Source organism: Lepidochelys kempii, chromosome 2, assembly GCF_965140285.1.
Source record: "Lepidochelys kempii isolate rLepKem1 chromosome 2, rLepKem1.hap1, whole genome shotgun sequence".
NCBI classification, from domain to species: Eukaryota; Metazoa; Chordata; order Testudines; family Cheloniidae; genus Lepidochelys; species Lepidochelys kempii.
The window spans coordinates 88,925,860-88,948,535 of NC_136381.1; the positions used below are offsets into that span (position 1 = coordinate 88,925,860).

Consider the following 22,676-nt stretch of genomic DNA (forward strand, 5'->3'; position numbering starts at 1 on the left):
ATTAGATCCACTGCATTTCCTTTGTCTAAAAAAATCTGTTACCTTCTCAAAGAAGATCAGGTTGGTTTGGCATGATCTACCTTTTGTAAAACCATCTTGTATTTTGTCCCAATTACCATTGACCTCAGTGTCCTTAACTACTTTCTCCTTCAGATTTTTTTCCAAGACCTTGCATAGTACAGATGTCAAACTAACAGGCCTGTAATTGCCCGGATCACTTTTTTTTCCCTTTCTTAAAAATAGGAACTATGTTAGCAATTCTCCAGACATATGGTACAACCCCTGAGTTTATAGATTCATTAAAAAAATTTTGCTAATGGGCTTGCAATTTCTTGTGCCAGTTCCTTTAATATTCTTGGATTAAGATTATCTGCCCCCCCCCCAATTTAGTCCCATTAAGCTGTTCAAGTTTGGCTTCTACCTCGGATGTGGTAATATCTACCTCCATATCCTCCTTCCTATTTGTCATCCTACCATTATCCCTCAGCTCCTCATTAAAGACTGAGGCAAAGTATTTGTTTAGATATTGGGCCATGCCTAGATTATCCTTAACCTCCACTCCATCCTCAGTGTTTAGCGGCCCCACTTCTTTCTTTGTTTTCTTCTTATTTATATGGCTGGTGTGACTTTCTTTAACCATCATCAGCAAACATATATTTCTTGAATGGTTCACCCTTAGCTCTGAAGTTTATTATAGTTGACATTATGGAGGGATGATTGCTGGATGTCCATGTCCTAGCCAGCTCCTCTTCTTCAGCAGTTCAGGTTTGACCCTGGTACTGAGTATTGAGAATAATTGCGAGAAAATGATCTGGAGATGGTGCTTGTCCTGTTGGTTTTTTTAATGCTTGTAATTTAACTCTGTCATTGCATAGTTCTCTTTTTTAAGCTCTCACTCAGTTCCTTCCAAATTTCAACAGCATCAGCAATAAAACAGCTATTTTCCTGTGTTTTGTTCAAGACTACAGAAATAGGCTTCAGGGTACTCAGCATGTGTTCAACATTTCTCTTAATCCCAATGTTTGGCTGTGACAGTGCCATCTGTTTTTTCATGTTTTTGTTCACAAACTGTCATTAACTGTCATCAGTTCTTGATATAGTGCTCAAAACAGTCCACTACTGAGTTCCATCGCACGTCTTGTGGGAGAGGTAGCTTGGTTCCTCCCACTTTTTTCAGAGCAGCTGCTGCAAAGTGGTTGTTACGGAAGTATTTTGCAATTTCAATAACATTAGCCTTTATTTCTGGAACACTGAAGTCTTTGGCTAGGAGGTGCATCAAATGAGCACTGCAACCATATGTTGTTAGCTTGGGACTCTCTTCTAAATAAGTTCTTCTCATCTTGGATACATTTGCAGCATTGTCTGTGACCAGGCTGCGTACTAGACATTTGAATTTTTTCCCCACAGTTTGTTATAGCTTTTCTTGCTGCTACTTGTAAGTATTCTGCTGTGTGCGCATTTCCTAATGTACCAATTGTTTCTGTAAATAAGACATTCCTTTCTTCTGTTGTCAGACAATCACAACAGGATCATTGTGGACATTGCTCCACCCATCAAGACTCAGGTTAACAATTTTACCCTCTAGACCTTTTGCACACTGCTCAATTTCTTTCATACACTTTATCCAGCAATTTGCCTGCGACATCTGCTCTGTTGTATGGACTGTGTCCTGGTCTTTATGACTGAACTATGTTAATGAAGTGTGGGTTCTCAGTCATACCGAAAGAAGAGTTCGTTGCATAAACAAACGGTGATTTTTTTCATCAATTACCTCTTTTTGTAATCTGCTGGTTCTTATAACAAATGTATCTATGGTTGTTTCTGGATGATGGAAATTTTTTTTCCTTTTTGCTACAAGTGATATACTGTGGCTATGTGACATACATGATGTGACTGAAACACTATCGTTGGCAGATAATTCTGAAACTATAGAAAATGATGGTGATCTGAAGGTGGATAGTCTTCAGAATCCTGAAGCTTGAGGATAGATTCTCCTAAACAAAATAAGTCAATGCAGTTAGTTGTTTATTACCATACTGCTCATTTAGTATTACTCATTGCATTCACTGACGCTCAGTACTACTTTAAAGGTGAAATTGTAAAAGGAAGATCTGCCTATTTCAGCTATTTTTTTATCACAACTGCATCTAAAATGATAGTACCATAGAGTAACAACTATATTTTTTTGCTCAAACATGAGAATGCAAGAATAGTCCAGAAGGAAGATAGGCAGTCTTTAAGAAAGAAGCATAAAATAAAAAACTTTACCAACCTGAAGATCCTTCATGTTTCTTTCATAAGCTTCCTCCTGAGAAATGATGTTTCATTCAGGCAACCAGGCCTTGCATTTCTTTGTGGCACTGTTTGCATTTTGCACGCATGCCTGTCTCTCCTACAGGTAGAGGAACTTGATTAAAACATTCCCAAACTGGGTCTCTCTTACAGCCTGCTCCCATTGTAGGTTTTCCCTTCTAGTGAGAGAATGGTGTGGTCAGTGATGAGCTGCCAAAATCTTACCAACGGGTTCCCTCCTCACCCCACGAGGGCGTCGTTGCCCAATCCCGCCCCCCGGGACTCCTGCCCCATCCAACCCCCCTGCATTCCTTGATGCCGCCGCCTCCCTCCCTCCCCCAGGATCCCTGCCCCATCCACCCCACTCCCCTGTTGGCCCCCAGAACCGGGCAGGAGGGTCTCGTGGGACACCGTAGTGGGTGCCCACCGAACCCCTAAGAGCCAGAGGCACCTGCCGGGGGGCGAGGTGGGGAGTGCTAGAGGCGCTTACTTAGCGCAGCTCCCAGGAAGCATCCGGCAGGTCCCTCTGGCTTCTAGGGGCGGGAAATCATAGCTGGGGGGGGAGCAGGGGGAGCAGCTGCTCCCCCACTGATCACATCAAAAGTGGCGCCTTAGGCGCTGACTCCGTGGGTACTCCGGGGCTGGAGCACCCACGGGGAAAATTTGGTGGATGCAGAGCACCCACTGGCAGCTCTCCGCCCCATGCCCGGCCCCAGCTCACCTCCTCCACCCTGCTTCTCTACCCCCCCGCCCCCGGCTTCCCGCAAATCAGCTGTTTGGCAGGAAGCCGGGGAGGGCTGAGAAGCAGGCGGCTGTTTCCTGCTCAGGCTGAGGGTAGCGGAGGTGAGCTGGGACGGGAGCGGTTACCTGCTGCGGTGCGGGCAGCTCTCCTCATGCCCCCCTACCCCAGCTCACCTCCGCCGGGGGGGGGGAACGGGACAGAGAAGCAGAGCGGGGCAGCGTGTTCAGGGGAGGAAGCAGAGGCGAGCTGGGGCTGGGGAACTGCTGGTGGGTGCTCTGTACCCACCAGTTTTTTCCTCTTGTTGCTCCATGGCTGGAGCACCCATGGAGTCGGCGCCTAAGGCGCCACTTTTGGCCAGTTACATTTGGAAGACCTTTTGGAACCGGTTGTCCCTCGCGGAACAATTGTTGTATGTTAAATTTAACAACTGGTTCCAGCTCACCACTGGGTATGGTAGATCTCAAATCAATGAAGGCTACACTCAGAAAGACCAAGACTTCTCAAATATGCTGCTCAACCGGTTTCACTTTTGTTTCTGCTGCCTGTCCCTCCCTTCTCACATTTATCTCTAGACTTCTTCTCCTTGTCCAGATCTGTTCGGTCCCCAGCAATCTTCTGTTCATTGAACTTTCTGAAACTTTGCACTTTTAGAGAGAGGTAAGGGATTGACTCTGTACACAACTTTGCAGAGGGACAATAGGGTTGAGGTCTGTTATTTCTCATCATCCATCCATCCATCCATTTAAAAACATTTTTGCTGTTAACAAGCATGTTACCTCTGGGGGGAGACATCCACAGTTTGAGAACTGCAAAACTAAGCATCTCTGATGGTATCTTCTAGACTGAGCACTGAGTCCCATTGGGTAGATAGAAAGATTAACTTAAATCTATACAGGAGCCCGTGGAAGCCCAGAAGATTGGGTTCCTAATCCATGAACTATTGGAACTCATTTACAAAACTTTTCTTAAACATTACATTAATATATTGTCTCATACTACAGAATTAGAATTTATAATCCCTATTCTATGATGAGATATCTTTGGGCTATCATGTATCTTAATTAAAACTATCTTTAGGTAGGTTTTTTCCTCAAAAAGCATTTTATCAAAAATATCAGAGTTAAATAAAAAAATTTGAATTTTTAATTTTTTTAAATTGATTGATTTTTATCCACCCTGGTGGCCAAATGGACCTGAACTAGTAGTCTGCAACTGTGCATATTTCAGATTGCGTAGTGCTCCAAGCCTACAACTCCGCACTATTGTTTATTTTATATATATATATATATATATATCTAAAAGGAAAAATAGAGACAAGGTGGGAGTGGTAACATCTTTTATTGGACCAACTTCTGTTGATGAGAGACAAACTTCAGTGCTTACATAGAGCTCTTCTTCAGGTTGACCTGTTACTACTTGGACTGATTTTTCAGAGCTCAAAATTCATAATTTTAATTCAGATGATTTAAAATAAAGGATGGTCTGTTTTGCTTAAAAGGCAATTTACTTCAATTTTTAAAAGTCTTTACAGTTCACTCGAAAATGCCCAGATGATTTTATTTTTTTAAAATGCCCATCCTAATGTCTTGAAATGATCCAGTGTGATAGGTTTTCCTGTTTAAAAATAGAGAAGTATTTCTTTAGGTACCAGTGCTGCAGTTTGTCATCCGAACCCTGTGCCCTTGCTGAGTTCCACTGATTTTAATGGGGCTCTGCATGGGTACAGGGATCTACCCACATAGTCAGGAGCAGAATCAGGGCCTTAGTGATAAACCTTCTAAATCCAGAAGTTTTGCCAGATTTATAGAGAAGAAATAAAATAAAATAAAAGTTACAAAAAGAGGAAGCACCTTCAGAGGGGAATTTTTTAATTTTATGTCTGAGAGAAACTGAAAATAGGCTCATACCTTTTTATTTTAATCAGGGCAAGTAGGATCAATTTGGACATAAAGTTGCAAATGGAATAATGGTGTAATAAATGTATGCTTTCAGACATTAGAATACTTTGTATTCCATCTGACATCCATTTTGAGATTAAAGACTAAATGTAGCATTATTAATTTCTGATAACTTTCTAAGAGTGACTTAGGAATTTGCAGGAATACTGTGAAATTTTCTTATTTGAAATTTTTTTGTCAAATCAGGTTATTTATTATTGAAACTATGTAGTGTAGGCTAATGTATCCTGATCAGATGCCTTTTAATAAATGCTATAAAGAGTATAGTATTGTTCTATGCTTTTACCAGGTAAGATTAAAAGCCAGGATTCATGGATCAGACCTTACTGTTGTCACAGAATCTCTTAGTTCGGAAACCGAATTAGATCCTGTGTACAGTAAAAAAGTATTGTGCATATTTTTCCTTTACTTGATAATACAAATTTTCATAGTTGCTGGCCTAACATTTAATATTAGAGTCCCAACTTCTGACATGTAAGAGTTAAAATTCAAGGTGAGATTTTAAATGCTTGTAGACTCATCTGAAATATTAGATAGTTTAGTGTTTATAGATATGAGAATACCGTGTTAAAGTATCCTTAATTTTTCTTTAAAAACAGATTTAATGGGACCATATGTAGGGGTTCCCAGATAATCTCCATACAAGAATATTAAAGGAACTGGTACATGAATTTGCAAGTGCAATAGCAAGGGTTTTTAATGTATCTGTAAACTTGGTGGGTTGTACCCTGTGTTTGGAAAATTGCAAATATAGCACCTATATTTAAGAAAGGGGGGGGTGCGGGGAAGTGATCCAGGAAAGTGCAGGTCCATTGGTTTGACCTCAATTGTATGCAAGGTCTTAAAACAAATTTTGAAAGAGTAGTTAAGGACATAGAGTTTAACACTAATTGGGATAAAATTGGGTTTTATAAAAGGTAGATCGTGCCAGACCAACCTGATCTCTTTCTTTGAGAAGATAACTGATACTATTTTAGACAAGGGAAATGCAGTAGATCTAATCTACCTGGATTTCAGTAAAGCATTTGTTACAGTTCAATGTGGGAAATTATTGGTTAAATTGGAGAAGATGGGGATTAATGTGAGAGTTGAAAGGTGGGTAAGGAACTGGTTAAAGGGGAGACTCTAACTGCTCATGCTGGAATGTGAACTGTAAGATTGGAGGGAGGTTATTATGGAGTTCCTCAAGGATTGGTCTTGGGACTGATCTTCTTTAACGTTTTCCTTAATGACCTTGGAACAAAAAGTGAGTGTGTGCTAATAAAATTTGTGGATGACAACAAAGTTGGGAGATATTGCCAATATAGAGGAGGATCAGAGTATCGGACAAGGAAATTTGGACAACCTTGAAAACTGGAGCAGTGGAAATGGGATGAAATTTAATAGTATAAAGTGCAAGGTCATGCATTTAAGGACTAAAAAAAATCTTTTTGTTGTAAGCTGGGGACATATCAGTTGGAAGAGACAGACGAGAAAGACCTGGGTGCATTGGTCAATCACAGGATGCCTATGAGCAGCCTGTGTGATGTAGCCATGAAAAAGGCTAATGCAATCCTCAGATGTATCAGAGAAGATATTTCCAGTAGAGCTAGGGAAGTGTTATTACCATTATACAAGGCACTGGCGAGACCTTATCTGGAAATGTGTGCAATTCTAGTCTCCCATGTTTAAGGAAGATGTACTCAAACTGGAACAGGTGCAGAGAATGGCTACTAGGATGACCGGAAGAATGGAGAACCTACCTTATGGACGGAGATTTGAGGAACTTGGCTAACAGAATGAAAGATGAAGAGAGAGAGGATTGTGCTCTAGAAATATATCAGAGGGATAAATACCAGGGAGGGAGAGGAGTTATTTACATTAAGGGCTAATGTTGGCACAAGAACAAATGGCTATAAGTTAGCCATCAGTAAATTTTGGCTTGAAATTAGATGAAGGTTTCTAACCATCAGAGGAGTGAAGTTCTGGAACAGCCTTCTAAGCGGAGTAATGGGGATCAAAAAACCTTACTTTTTTCAGTATTGAGCTTGATAAGCTTGTGGAGGGGGATGGTATGATGTGATTGCTACACTGGCATTTGGCGCATCCATGACTGCTAATAGTAAATATCTGCAACGGCTGGAGATGGGACGTTAGAGGGTAACTGAGTAACTACAGAGAATTCTTTCCCAGGTGTGTGTCTGGTGGGTCTTGCTTACGTGCTCAGGATCTCATTGCTATATTTGGGTCAGGAAGAAATTTCCTCCCAGGTCAGATTGACAGAGAACATGGGAGGTTTTTGCCTTCCTCTGCAGCTTGGGGCAGAGGTCACTTGCTGGCTTGAAGCAGAGTAAACAGTGGATTCTTGTAACTTGAGGTCTTTAAATCAAGATTTGAGGACTTCAGTAACTCAGCCCAAGGTTATAGGCCTACTGCAGGAGTGGGTGGGTGAGGTTCTGTAACTTGTGATGTTCAGAAGGTCAGACTAGATGATCGTGATGGTCCCTTCTGGCCTTTAAAATGAGTGAGTGTGTGTGTGTGAGAAATCATATTTTGAGACATTTTATTTTCTTTTTTCCTTGCAGCACAGAGATACTCCTGAAAATAACCCAGATACACCATTTGATTTCACACCTGAAAACTATAAGGTATGGAGAAAAGGGCATGTTAAGTATCCAAATCTGAATCTTAAATAAGTGTTGTAAACAATTTTTTTTTTAAACTAGAGAATAGAAGCAATAGTAAACCACTACCCAGAGGGACATAGATCAGCTGCTGTGATGCCGGTACTAGATCTGGCCCAGAGACAGAATGGATGGTTGCCCATATCAGCGATGAACAAGGTACTTAATCTGTTTGGTTTTTTTTAAGCATTATTGTTACAATTTTTTTTAGCTAAATCTTAGCTTTACTAATAAGATGAGAAAATTATAATTTCGATACTAAAATAAGCTAATTCAAGGATTTAAATTTGGCACAGGATCATGAGAATCCCAGGCCAATTTCATTTTAGAAATTTCCCTGTAGGAGAATCCTGCCCCTGGGAATATTTCTGCATGTGATGCTTGCCTAATACTAGAAACTCCATAAGTATCAGCAGAACAAAACTTAAGTGAAATTTATTCAGACTTGCTGTGATCTTTAATGAAGAAGGTTGAAGCAGAGGTGTGGGACTGTTCACTGCTGATGGGAAAGGAAAGAGGGACAAAGTTCTGGTTAGACTCCCTTTCTTCAGTTAGGAGGAGAGAATCCCATGTGTGCTGCTGAATGTAATACTTTATCTGGAGGAGGTGAGAGAAACTGTGCTGTAGACCAGCATTTCTCAGATGGGTCCACAGACCACTGGGGGAGGTCTGTGAGGGTACTCCAGGAGCTCTGCAGGTCCTGCTGATCAACTCCTTCCCCTCCCCAGTGCCTCCTGCATGCCAGGGAACAGCTGTTCAGTGGTGTGCAGGAGGTGCTAGGAGGGAGGGAGAGGAGCAGGGAGGGGGCAGAAAGAGGCAGGGGTGGAGCGGGGTGGGTAGACGTGGGACAGAGGTGTGGGGCCTTGGGGGAAGGGGTGGAGGCGAGGGTCATAAGGGTTTGGGGAAAAAAATTTTTTAAATAAAAATGAGGGTCCTCAGGTTGCTAAAGTTTGAGAACCGCAGCTCTAGACTATGTCTACACTATGAGCTAGGGGTATGATTATCTTGCTTATGTTCCCATACTCATGCTAGCTCTTCTTGAGCAGCACAGGTATAAATAGCAGTGTAGCCACAGTAGCATGGGTAGTGGCAGTGGAGGCCTGCCTGAGCCATGGTGAGTACATACCCACCACTTACAGGTGAGTTTTCACTGTGTACAAATGTGTAAATACAGCTATAGACAAAGATTCTCACTCCTGTGCGCGAGAGGCTGGGGCAAGCAGGGTTCTGTCAGAACCCTGTCTGCTTTCTGTTGGACCTTTGTCCAAATAGAACTGTTTCTGTGGAACATTTCAATGAAGTTGGCGTTCTCCAGTGAAAAAATGTTCCTTTGGCAAATTTCTGACCGGTCTAATATTAATTATGTTCTTCTGAGAACTCTGAGGAGCAGTGTTGGTTGTATTTAACCATCTTTCCCAGCACAGCTTCAGCTGAAGTAATGTAACGGAAATGGAGACATTTTCTTCATAAATAACCCAGAATTTTGCTGGGAATAATCTAGTTGTTTCAACTCCTGTCTCCTTATATGCCCCTCTAAGAGGTAAAAAACCACTTTCCAAAATGTCTCCAGGAGAGGAGTCATTTCAGGAAAAAAAACCCAAAAAACGGTATTATGGCTTTGATAGGTGATGACCATATCGCTTTAGTAGTTTTTACAGTTTTCTCAGTCATGTTTGCCAGATGAAGTGACACTAAGCTGTTTTTGTGCATGGAAGTCCTATAAGTCCTTTCCGACTTAGTTGATCATTTGTAGCATCCAGTTTAAAATGAGCTTTGCTGTAATGCAGAGGCTCGGAAACAATATCATTCAATGATACAGTAATTTGTACTCTGACCTAGTTCTCCAGTGTTTTCAATTTTCATTCCAGCAAAGAATTATTTTTGATGTTGTCATGCTGCCTGCAGTGGCTCACGACTGTGAGTGCCGACCTCAGTGCAGACTGTCAAGAAGCAGGGCAGAAACTCCAAACTGGCTGTACACCTTCTATAATTAATTTCACCAACCTAGTAACAAGTTTAAGCTCCTTTAAGCGCAGTCACAGTCATACCTTGGAGTCACGGACTGTCCCCTATGGCATTCCTATCTATCTTGCCACCCAAGCAAGCTTGACTTTGTGATAGTTGTTTTACACCAAAAATCACATCAATATTCAGGTTACTTCTAGTCCCAAAGACTGACTGGTCACTTACCCCAGGTCAATTTGCACCTTAGATCTCACACCAAAGACAATGCTTATAGCCAGTTCTGTAACAAACTAACTAAAGGTTTAGGAAAAAGAAGTGAGTTATTTACAATGTTAAAGCAGGTGTGCATACGCATACAAATGAGTTAGATTTTGAAAGATAATAGAATCTGCTTATTATAGAACTTCCTATCTTTTATAGCTAACCCAGGCAAAACAGCTGGGGTCCCCTTGCTTATGCTTAGAAATCCTCTACCGTCAGAATGCAAGCAGCATAGAAATAGTAAATTCTTTCACAGGCATTTTTATTCTCTTCCCCAGTGTTCAAGCTATGATGGGATGAGGGCTTTGGCATGCCCTCTTCAGGGCTCTGAGGGAAGCAGTTAACAGTCTTTTGTCCACAATGGCTTGTCTGATGTCTATCGACCTTTTTTTGGGGAGAAGATGACACATCTTCATAGGTGCAAACCAGTATTTCACACTTGGTGAGATTTCTTTCCTGACTGGATTTGCAGTTTCAGAGCAAACATTTTTAGTTACAGAACAAATACTTAATTATTACCTTATAGCATGGGTTACAGATATTATAAATGAGATTAACACATGCAGCAATTTACAAATATTTAATGAAATCTAAACACTAAATGCATCTTTACAAGTCTAATACCTGTTTTAGCAATATTAACAGAAAGGTGCGTCAGACTAGTGTCTTGCTATGCACTGTTCAGTGAGGCTTGGGGCCTGGGCAGGAGCTGGCACCTGGTCTGCCAGCATCACAGATGTAATTTTGTTTGTTTGGATATATCTTAAGTATTTTCTTTGAGAATCTGCTGTTGGTACATCTAAATCAGAGTAGGCCTGGTTACTGCTGATGAGACGGTTTAATAGCTTAGAAACATGAACTATATAAATTTCAGCCTATCACTTGTCAAAGGTCTGAGAGTCACAGTGGTGATCTGTTTTGGCTATCTTCAGAACAAATGAATGCAGAAGTAATTTTTGTATTTTTTCAGTGTGTACACTACTACAGTGTTGTGAACCAGAATTAATGTAATTAGTGCTTTTGAAAATATTGCATTCAGCTGATATTGTTCTAATTCCCTAAAAAAATTTCTTCCCCATCCTATAGGTTGCTGAAGTTTTACAGATGCCTCCCATGAGAGTATATGAAGTAGCAACTTTCTATACAATGTATAATCGGAAGCCTGTGGGAAAATACCATATTCAGATCTGCACAACTACACCGTGTATGCTGAGAGATTCTGATGGTATATTAGAGGCTATTCAGAAGAAGCTTGGTATGATGCAAATGATATGTTTTCTATAACTATGTGTGTTTTTATAGGCTTACAATATTTAACATTTCACCTATCCAACAAAAACTTTCTAAACAAGGAATCGATATGGTGGTGACAGTACAAAGAGAAAATACACTTAAATTCATAAATGAACTCGTTGAAGTCTAAATTTGAAAAACTTTAGACTTGAAATAAAAAGAATAAGTATATTTAACAGCAGAATAAGATATAAGGGTGATGGTTGGGGAAAACTATTGCCTAGGAGTGCCCATTGATGTTTTTATAGGCAATTTGTCAGATAATAAATCTGTCCTTTTTGAAGTTAAAATGTGAGTTTTGGGGACCTGAGAACATTCAGATTATCCCATCCCTTTGAGGGTGAGGCATGTTCTCTTGTGTCAGTATCCTCAAACAATTGGAAGGGGGTCTCATCAAGTTTTTTTTAATGTAGGAGAGCATTTATTTTCTCTAATGTAGCTGTGCACCATATTTTTTTTTCTCCAGTAATGATTGAATATACCTGAAATCAAGGACTGGTGTTGAAGGCAAGCCCTTGCTCAAAGTTCTGAGTAAAAATAACTGTTTCCAACTTTAATAGGGATTTAAATGTGTTGATATGAGCCTTTATTTTTTTTTCAAGCAATGTATCTTAGAGCAAGACTACCAGACATACAACAGTGAACTCAGCTAGTCAGGTTCCCTTCAGCATTCCTTAGATGCATATCTACACATGGTTCAGTGTGTGGGGAAGAGACATTTGCTATATGAGTGTGTTACTAATCTTTGTTTAATTTAAATGGAATAATGGGAATGTAATTTTTAAATCCCTAATAGTAAAGTAAATTGAGTAATTCCTGCCTGTATATGAGAGGCAGTGACGTTCCCCCTCCGCCTTTTTTTTTTTTTTTTTTTTTTTTTGGGTTTGTTTGGCAGGAGGGGAGGGAGAAGAAGGCAGCAGAAAGGAATATCAAGTCACGGGTTTGTGTCACAGGCTGTGCTGCTTAGAGGAAGCTGTTGGTACAAATCACTATAATTAAGGCAGTAAACAGTTTATTATAACCTTTTATTATGCACGCAGATTTCCATGCTTGGTTTCTGTCCAAAGGTGAATTTTTTTTAAAGTTTGAACAAAATCCCGATATCAGTTTTAAAGGAGAGTAAAAATGTTTTTTTCCAGTGTTAAAATTTTTTAAGTTCAGATTTTTTTGATGGCTAAAGTTTTAAAATCGTGACAACATAGTACTCATTGAGAACTAATGCCTTTTCTTGGTTTTGGAGGGAGTCGGGGAAGAGGGGGAACTAAAAAGTTATTTGGGAAAAAACACTTCTAAATATGCTCCATGGGCATTTGCTAAGAATTTTAGCAGAGCCTAAAGAAGCCCCAAGCATTTGTGACCTCACAGTGCACATTCTCCCTCCATAGTCTGACAGGAACTGGACTGCCACTTTCATGCTTTCAGTGGGAAAACTGATATGAGAGAGATTGTAAATGTCTTGCTTTAACACCCAGCTCAAGTCTCTAAAATAATTGCCTTAACATTAAGGCCAAGAAAAAAACTGAAGCTGTGTAAAACATTTTTGTTCCTCAGTTTTAGGATGCTTGCAATATTTCCTGCATTCTACAATATTCCATAAATTCTAAGCCTTCATGAAAAGTTGGGGGGGTTTCTGTAGCAAAGATAAGTACCCCCAAAATGTAAGAGAGAGAACTCTACCACCAAAATAAAATGGCAGGAAAAGGGGTGAAATCAACACTCCATGCTGTGAACTTCAGTCTAATGGGGACCATTTTAATCGTGGTGCTATTAAGCACAAGTTCTTCCCCTCTTAATTGTTTTAAACAAGTAAATGGAATTAAAAATATCTACAATGATTTAATATTAAGGTTGCACAGATAAAATAATAAAATCAGGAAATCACTGAAATGATTGTCTAACATTGTTATTGTAATGGTTTGCATTTGTATATTACACTTCTCAAACACTGCTATGTATATTACTTACTAGAAATTACACTACAAATGCCAGCAACTAAATAGCTGGTAAAAAGGGTAGCCAGTGCAGCCAGACGGGCTCCCCGATCAAACAATCAAAACTGCTATGTCTTGCAAAGTGTCCTGAAGGTAACTCCCACTAAAAACCTTTGGCTTGTTAAGTCAGGGAAGAAGGGTCAAAGGCTGTCCAGTTGGATAGTCTGTCTCTGGTATACCAATAAAATAAAAACAGGATCTTATTAAAGGGGAAAAGGCAAAATGCCACATTTATTGTGAATACAGAAAGAATCAGTTATAGCTATAACATTCCATTCAATTTCATATTTATTCACACATTCATTCATACACACGGGCACACACAGGTTCTGCAAGGTTGTTATCATAGTTATCAGCCTTAGAGTTGCTCATGCCAAGTCACTGGCCAGGTGGCCTGGACATGAGGAGGGAGCAGGGCCTTGTCAGATGCTCATCTGATGCTCCTGGAAGTTGGTTTGCAGAATCGGACTCCAAAGTTCTCACTTTCTAGAGTACATTATTATAGGAATTTCTTCCTATGCCAGTCTATGGGAATTGCTTCATCATGCTGTTGCTGAATCATCAGCACATGGCACATTCCTGACGGCTCCCTGCTGCCAGATGTTATCTTGTTCTTTGATTCTCCCATTCTTGAGGCTGTTGGGTGGATTCCAGTCTGCCCTCCGGGGTTCCTCTAGTTATTTCCACTTGACGCCTTCTTCAGCCGATGGACACTGGATTCTTAGGCTGGCACCTACCTGATCATTCAGTTATTATCCACACCAAGCATCCATCCACATACATCCTCTATCTCTATTTTAATCACAATTGTTGACAAAGCGAGATGAATACAACAAAAGGGCGGGGAGTCTCTGGGTGCTGTTTCTGTTGTTACAGAGTATTGCTTTGAGTCTCTCTGTGTGTGAGTAGCTGTTGTTACAAAGAATTGCTTTGAGAACAGACTCTGTCTTAGAATGTACTAACAGCTTGCAAGTTTTACACATGGAGGGAGAGAAACAGTACCAAAAATCAAGAGACTCTTAATTAGTAATACCCTGGAATTTAAACTATGGGGAATCCAACTCATTTGTGATTTTAATACAGAACTTCTTTAATATGATCCAACATCTCTAGCCACAAGTGATCATATCTAAGAACTTGCAGCTCAAGAATCTCAACCAATCGTTGGTGTCAGTTTAAAATATAGGCAGTTTTTAAGATACGCAGATCCCAAATAATGAAGGACTTCATAGGTCAAAACCAATAACCTGAATTTCACCAGGAAACAAGTTAGAAGCCAGTGCAATCTCCTGGAGTACACTTGAATTCTTCCAGTTGTTTTGCCTTATAATATATGTGATACTTTTGCATATGTACACAAAATATCATGAATGCTTCTTGATAAATAATAAAACATTTGACAGGCTTGCTATAATGTCCTTTAATATATGCTATATGCTTTTAGTAGTGTAGCTGAATTTAACATAACTGCTACACAGACTGTTTTTGTTATCTTGGTATAAAATATAATCTTTGTAATACTTTTGGATCTTTAGTATTTAAAAAATTAGTTCCTTAAATATTGACACAGAATCTACCTGGCTGATATAATTGTGTGGATCTGACATTAAGATGACATTTCTTGTTTGCAGCCTGTTATCAAAATGGAATTTGTTGGAATAAAATATGGTTTGCAGTGCTCTTTGTAGTTCCCTGTGAGCCACATGAAAAAGTATTTCATGAAGCTGTTCCAGGGAGTATAGTTTTGAAATGAAGTACATTTCACTGCTACAGCTGTCCTTACAGAAATTAACCACATTCACAAAATCGTGATCTCTTTGGTTTCTTCCCAGCTGCTGCTCTTCATCTAATTTTGTTTGCATAGTTTCATTGTAATAATTATTAACCCATTGATAATTTATGCCCAATACTGATCCTCTTTAAATCAACGACAGTATTCTAATTGACCTAGCACTGGTCATGCATATCAACAGCACTTCTTATGGTATTAAAGTTAAGCTCATGGACAACTCTTAGCAGGATTGGGGCCTTAATGCCTGAATCTGCAAGGTTCTGACCATCATGGCCTGTGCTAAGCATGCTTAGCCCTGCTCTGTTCCTTCAGTGGGTATTGAGAGCACTCAGCACCATGCATAGTTAGTCCCTAGAATGGGAGCAGGAGCAGGCCCTTACATATTAGAGCTGCTGTAAAATGTGTATATATATATTCCTTTTTAAGTAACTTCTCCTATTGCATTGCTTCCTAAAAATAGAATAGGTAGTTCTACAATTAATCAATAATACCTATAATTGGTTTATAAAATATTTTTATGAAATAGGAAGCAAGTCTGTAAATCAGTTTTTAAAATGTATCTGAGGGGTTTCAGTTTATGAAGCTTTTTTTACTTAATGGGAAGCATCTTGGAGCTGTTTAAGTGTTGATATTAGGAAAACTGTCCAAATCATGTAAAAGTAAGATACAAATGTTTTACAACATGAAGTGAAATAAAAGCAATAGATTAGCTGAGAAATATTTAAGATTTTTCTTTAAATGTATTAAATAATCACCACTTACCCTAATATTCCTTATTACTGTAGGTATACAAGTTGGGGAAACAACACCTGATAAACTTTTCACACTGGTAGAAGTCGAATGTTTAGGTGCTTGCGTAAACGCACCGATGGTACAAATAAATGATAATTATTATGTAAGTATTTCATTCTGTTTGAAAAGTACAATGTTTTGTTTAACTGGCATGCTAATTATTTACACTAAATTATTGTAATTGTTTTAGATTATGAAGTTCTAGTAGCTCAGTATAAGTTATTTGACTTATTAATTTGATAGTTTATATTGCTACTCTGTGGGTGGCTTATCTCTCAAAATGATATTGGAACAGGACTTCCCCAAGCTTAATTATCAATGTAAAGAGAAGCAGCTCTCATTTTGTGGGAGAGGGACAGTTCATGAGCTGGAACATCTTCTAGTGACATGATATTTTCTACATGAAAATACACATCAATGCACTGTGATATAGGTAAAGTTTCTGAGACCAGTGGAAATTTTTTTAATGTACTCATATTTTCGTAAAAGAATCATGAAGAGAGATAATTAAAATACATACAGAAATACATTTTGGGGTATCCCGGCAGTAGAACTAGGGCACTTTCATAGATACCTTTTAGTTGAAGGAGGATTTGGTTCTCTCTGGGATTATTATTATTAAAAAAATGTATATCCCTCTATCAAATCCTTTTTCAATCTTTGAAGTTTTCTGAGTGACATTCTCCTCTGTTGATTGTTTCCCTTAATTGATTACATGAATAATAATAAAAAAGGCTAGCATATTCTGGAGTGGTAGCAGCCTTAGCAAATTCAGTTTCCATTATATGAGAGAGATTTTCCTTGTTTTTTTTTTTTGCGAGCCCTCCCCTCTTCCTCTTCCCTTCCTCCCTCTCAAAATATTTTCAACATCATTATCAACATGAGTTCTCTGAACATGGTATACTTTTTCTAGCCAATTTTAAGTAAATCAGACAAGGGTTCATAAGTTATGTGACATTAAAAGTATCAAGAGTCCAAGAAGTCTTAGGTTGGTTTTTTTGTTACTAGAAAGTATAAAAGTGGAAAAGAGAAGAGAAAGAAAACAAACATTGGATTAATCTAGTTCTAGTGAAAAAGGTCAAAATGTAGGTGTTTGAACTGTAATTTAAAGTTATGAATATTTTTAAACAAGAATTTCAGAGTAGCAGTTTGACTTTGGGCTTAAAACAGGGAATCAAATGACTGCTGGAGATGTGAGTTTTTATTTATTTTAAAATGTCTCTAAGCCTTTTTCTTGCATAGATGGGCCTCGTGGAAATTGATATGTAGGGAGGCTTGTCAGTGGTGAACAGAAGAGTTTTCTACCGTAACTGAAATTTAGAGAAACAATTTGTAAAGTAAGAAAACTAAAAAAAAAAAAAAAAACAAACCCCCAAACCCCCTTTCCTCCCCACGCAAATCTGTATGGATATGTCATATTTAAAAAATTGATATGACACTTTAGACAGTCCTAGTTTGAGAACAGCAACTGGATGGCATTTATATTTAAGCTTATTGGATTCATGAAGTCAAGATTCAGCGCACAATAAATTTCTGCACCTTACAGTCAAATTTTAAGTTAATGTTGAAGTAAGAATTTCAGATAGTCACAGCCCCAATATGCCAATCTTTGTTAGGTTTCTTAGGAGCTCAGCTGGAAGCTAACCAGTGTTCTGATGACTTTGCAGAGTTATTAGTTCAGATACTGTGCCCCAGCGTACCCATCAGCACACACTCCTACACAGATAAGATGTGCAAGAGTAGGGTACTCCTGGGCATCATGTTGGTGATGCACTTTCCAAACAGAGATGATGACGAGACTAAAGCATGATAGGGTGATGCATTTTCCCCAGATGCAGACATAAAGACAGAAAAGCCTCCAAAGGCACTCAAGCCACCAAAGTGACTTTGATCATTTGATACAGTGACAGGGGACCAGGTATTTGAGACACTGATGTGGCTCTAGGTGCTTGGAGCCCTGATCTAAGAATGTTTGCAGGAGAGGAGCCGTGCAGCTGTAGATCAGTGTTACCCAGTATGCTTTCCATAGCTTGCTGTGCAAAAAGACACTTGAAGAGTCGTAAGCCTGGTGCAGTGTGCATTGTATGTGATGAAGGGAGCTAATCACTCATTCCAAGCTCTTAAGAAGTCTGTGGCCTAATCTAGTATGCTTTCTAAGACACTTTTATGGAAGAATGCATAGAAAAGTACTAGCCCAGTGGTTCCCAAACTTGTTCCGCTGCTTGTGCAGGGAAAGCTCCTGGTAGGCCGGGCCGGTTTGTTTACCTGCTGCGTCTGCAGGTTCGGCCAATTGCGGCTCCCAGTGGCCACGGTTCGCTGCTCCAGGCCAATGGGAACTGCTAGAAGTGGCGCGGGCCGAGGGAAGTACTGGCTGCTACATTTACTAATACGATCCTCGTTTTAATTGTACTAAACTGTTGGCTTCAGTATCTGTCAGTAAATGAGTTCCATTGGCTAATTATGCATTGTGTGATAAAAGGAAAAAATGTTAAATTTGCTGTCTTTCAGCTTCATTGTCTCCTTGTTTTTATATTATGAGAAAAGGTGATGAGAGAAGTGCCTAGTCTTTCTCTAAACCATTCATTGTTTTGTAGACCTTTATCATGAGTTTCAGGCTTTTCATTCTACGTATCTAAGATCTTTCCATGCATAGCCATTCTCATTGCCCATCTCTAAATACCCTCTATTTCTGTTGCGTCCTCTTTGAGATAGGGTGACCAGAAAGCAACCCAGTATTCTAGTTGAAGATGTATTATTGACATAACATAGTGGTGTTTTCCATCCCATTCCTTATGAATGCTAACATTCTCTGCTTTTTTGACCATTGTTGAACACTGAGAGGTCTGTTACCGTACATCTATCAACGTTGAATTTCATCTGTCATTGTGATGCCTATCCCAGCTAGCTTTGCGAAGGTCCTGCTGAAGTTTGTCGAAGTCTTTTCTGGTCTTGACTAACCTAAATAATTGTGTGGTCTACACATTTTGCAACCTCATGGCTCAGTCCCTTTTCCAGATCATTAATATGTTATAAAACACTGGTAAGATGGAACCTTGTAACACCCCAGTATTAACATTTTTAACTTGAAAGTGCATTATTTATTCCTAGTTTCCTGTCTCTTAACCAGTTTCTAATCCATGACAGTACTTTGCCTTTCATCACATGATTTAGTTTTCTTAACAGCCTTTTGTGACTGCAGTTTAATGAATATCTTTGTCTGGTATCATTTTTGCACCTGGTTCTCTTCATAAAGCTTCCATCAGTTGCTTTGAACATTACTGCCTGACTCTTCCTTTTGCATGACTAATTATGGGTCAAAAGAATGAAACTGGTAGAATCACTTGCAGCTGAATATACCTGAAAAAATATTAGGCCACTGTGGGAAACCCACAACCTTGCCTTTAAGGGGAGGGAAGGGAAGATGAAACAATATTGGGAGACAAAAAGCATAGAAATAAGACAAAGGGAATCCAGATATGATTGTAAGGCGGGCTTCAAAATTTCTTTTAAACATTTTTTCTTATGCAGATACACTGGCTGTGTTTTTGTGATACTCACCAACTTATAGTTCTGAACTGTGCAGTCATGTGATTAGTGTAGCCAATAGCAGTCCAGGATTTAAACCTATTAGTGATCTTAGCTAATGTCTTTTTCAAAAACAAGTGTGATAATTTGAGAATCTGTTAAGAGCTCTGAACTGAATATACAAGCCTACATTAAGTCTACAAATTGTCAAGACAGAATCATGAAATTCATAAACACATTCCTTTAACAATTTCAGTTCGGACTGTGTTGCAGTGTAGTTTGCTGCAATTCTAAACTTTGCAAATTTAGACTGTATGGTTGCTTCCAATTACCAGTAAAAACCAAAGTAATAAACAGAAAATGTTCTTAGCTGTTGAGTGAAATGTTTTTAAATAACAATATTTCAAACTGGAACATTAAAAAAAAATCAAGATGCAAATAAGAATATTAACAGTGCACTTTATTTTTAGAATTGGCCTTCCATTTTGCATCTACAGTTTTGTTGGCACAGTGGAAGTCATTTAGATGTCTATGCAATTGCAGTTATAAATCAGATAGACATGAGTTGCAGCCTGTGACAGGGCAAGCTCCGCAGAAACCACTCTGACTCCACTGGTTGTGTATCCACACCGTGCTGTTCATTTATGTTCCCTCCACCAACAACTTTACAGTCCTATGTAGTGACCCCTCTGCGTTTGACCCTTCCCCCAGATCATGAGAGGAGCAGAGGACTCCTTTCTCTGAGACCTCTGTGAAACAGCTCAGTGAGCCCTGTTGCTTTCTCTTTCCACTTCCTGTGTCCATGTTATGAGTCTTGAGGTGATGGGCTAATTGGCTCTTTAGCTCACCCAGCCCTGTCAACCTGATTATCTCATCAGCCATCTCTGGCTGAGCTAATTGGTGTCAAAATGATCAGAGTGCTGGTTCACCTAGCTCCCAGCACTGTCATATACTCACCCACCTTGCTTTCCTCACAACCTCCCCTCTTTAGAGGAGTCACAAAACTCTGTGCTCGCTCTGGCCCCCCAGAGAGCCTCAACCTGCAGTCACATAACTGTTTCTGCCCACAGGTCTTCTCACTGTGAACCTGTTGCTGCCCCCTTCTTCTCCATAACTAGGGATCCTAGTTCTCCTAGCCCCACAAATTGGTGCCGGGGTGGGTCTCCCCTCTGTGCTGGTGGCAAGGGTTCCTGGGAGACTCCAACTCTTGTCAACAAACTAGGGTTACTCTCTCCCCCTCCCCCAGTCTTGTCCTGGACTACTTTTTTCTGCCCTCCCTTTCATTAGGGAGGTCGTATTTTCCTCCTTGCTTGTTTCCTTTGATCTAGGGTTTTCTGATTCTCCCCTCTCATGCCTCATTTCCTGGTGTCCTTGCTTCCTGCTGCAAGGGATCCCAGACCCCTGTTCTTGTAATAAGGGAAGTGGCTCCAATATGTTCCTATAATGACTTCATGAGGCAGTCCACCTGCCACCCCTACTTCCATTTAAATTTCTCTTTAACCTTTAAGGGTATCTCCACCATTAACCAGAGTCTCCTTGCCTTGTGGATGCATTTGAACTGTAAACTTCCACCTGACAACATCCTGTTGGGTTTCACCAAATCCTTCTGGACCATCGAGCATCCTGAGGCAGTGTCCGCCAGTCCCTTCTGGTGTCTCCTCCACACTTTTACAGGGATGATTGTTCTTCTTCTGCCCATCCTCTAGTTGTAGTCCACATGCAGAATTCTGCAAACTCACATTCCGTGACAAGGCAATCTTGCTTTATGTGCCCCAGAAGCCCACCCTGGTAGCAAAGCACTCCATGGTTACCTGAAGGAGTTCCGCTTGTCTCCCTTTTTTCCTCAGTTGCCCATGCTAAGATTGAGGAAGCTCTGGAGAAATTTTTCCAATATTACGGCTGCTGCTGTTTTCCTCCACACCTTGAATATCTGGCCTTAGCCAGCAGGGAGCCCAGTCAGTTAACTTTTGCAGAAAGGCTAAGCGCCATACTCCATAAGAGTACCTAGTGTCACAAAATCTGTATTGTTCTGCCAAAGGCCTACCCTGTCCAGGATAACTGCCTTTACCACATCGTAGTTGTAGGCCTGCTCCTTGCACAGGGCCATATAGGCAGCCTAGGCTTCCCGTGATAAATACGGTGCCACCCAGAAGACCCATGATAGCTTATCCCATCTGGCTCCTATTGCTACTCTCTCAGAAATCACTGAAAATGTGTCAGGGTCATCCACTAGGTCCATCTTGCACAGGGTAACCCCCAGGAACAACTACTGTTCACTGTCACAGGATTCATCAGGTTCTGTGTTGCAGGCCGTTCAGCTGCTCAGCCTGCTATGCAGCTAGGGACGGCTTTTCCATTTGATGGGATTGCTGGAATGAGTGCATGGTCTCTTGTTTCTCGTTACAGAGTAACAGCCGTGTTAGTCTGTATTCGCAAAAAGAAAAGGAGTACTTGTGGCACCTTAGAGACTAACCAATTTATTTGAGCATAAGCTTTCGTGAGCTACAGCTCACTTCATCGAGAAAGCTTATGCTCAAATAAATTGGTTAGTCTCTAAGGTGCCACAAGTACTCCTTTTCTTTTTGTTTCTCGTTAGTTGCTTTACCAACCATTGCAGACTCTCCTCCATTGCTGTGATCCAAATCCTTGCACTGGCTCCCCGTCTGATCCTCTGCCACCACGGATGGGGGAATCACAAACTCTGATAAGCGCCCACATATAACAGGGCATTCTCTGCTCCTGCCTTCTAATACCACAGAAACCATGCCAACTTCACTGGTGGTGTATTCACACCATGCCGTTTATGTTCCCTTCACCAACACCTCTATAGCCCCGTGCAGCAGCGCAGTTTACAGTGCGGTTCCCTGTGCTCTTGGCCCTTTCCTCAGGGCTTGAGAGATTTCTGAGACACTGAACTCACCAAGTCCTGTCCTTGTCCCTCTCCCCCTCCCTCCCTTCCTGTGCCCTTTTTTTAAATCAGTCTTGAGCTGATGGACTGAATGGCTCTTTAGCTCACCCAGCCCTTCCACTGACCTGATCAGGTAATTAACTTCAATTACCTCCATCCCATTCAGCCTTCTCCCTGACAACTAAGTGGTGTCAGAGTGCTGGCTCACACAGTAGCTCCTAGTACTTGAACACAGCCCCTTTTAAAACATGGCCATTATGTGTTGGTTTAGAAACGGAAACGGCTTAAAAGCAGTTCATTTTGACTAACAATTGCTAGTGTGTAACATTGCTAAGAGTGACATTAGAATGTCATAAAACTCAAATCTTTTAAGTTTGTTAATTCTTCTTTAAACTTGGATGCATATATTAACTCAGGGCGGGAAACTTTTTCACCTGAGGGCCACATCGGGTTTCCGAAATTGCATGGCGGGCCAGTTAGGGCAGGCTGTGCCT

The 22,676-nt window shown here is 40.3% G+C and overlaps 1 protein-coding gene and 2 long non-coding RNA genes across 4 annotated transcripts in view; 1 reads left to right on the forward strand and 2 right to left on the reverse strand.

Annotated features, from left to right (window-relative positions):
* Window positions 1–22,676, forward strand: part of NDUFV2 (NADH:ubiquinone oxidoreductase core subunit V2) — a 43,585-nt gene that overhangs the window by 18,300 nt on the left and 2,609 nt on the right. Inside the window, exons 3-6 of the mRNA XM_073331599.1 lie at window positions 7,557–7,619; window positions 7,698–7,814; window positions 10,968–11,136; window positions 15,743–15,852. Of these exons, the coding sequence (XP_073187700.1) occupies window positions 7,557–7,619; window positions 7,698–7,814; window positions 10,968–11,136; window positions 15,743–15,852 (459 nt within the window). The remainder of the gene's footprint in view (window positions 1–7,556; window positions 7,620–7,697; window positions 7,815–10,967; window positions 11,137–15,742; window positions 15,853–22,676) is intronic.
* LOC140906837 (uncharacterized) overlaps window positions 1–22,676 on the reverse strand; it is a 45,347-nt gene that overhangs the window by 8,382 nt on the left and 14,289 nt on the right. Inside the window, exon 3 of one of the 2 annotated variants that reach the window (XR_012157261.2) lies at window positions 13,366–16,753. The exons of the other annotated variant lie outside the window; for it this stretch is intronic. This is a non-coding gene — a long non-coding RNA (uncharacterized LOC140906837). Of the gene's footprint in view, window positions 1–13,365; window positions 16,754–22,676 lie in introns of those variants that run through there. 2 annotated transcript variants of the gene reach the window in all.
* LOC140906839 (uncharacterized) lies at window positions 170–2,604 on the reverse strand. Its single transcript, XR_012157265.2, has 2 exons — window positions 2,273–2,604; window positions 170–1,994 (listed from the first exon to the last, which is right to left on the reverse strand). It is a non-coding gene; the product is annotated as an uncharacterized LOC140906839 (long non-coding RNA).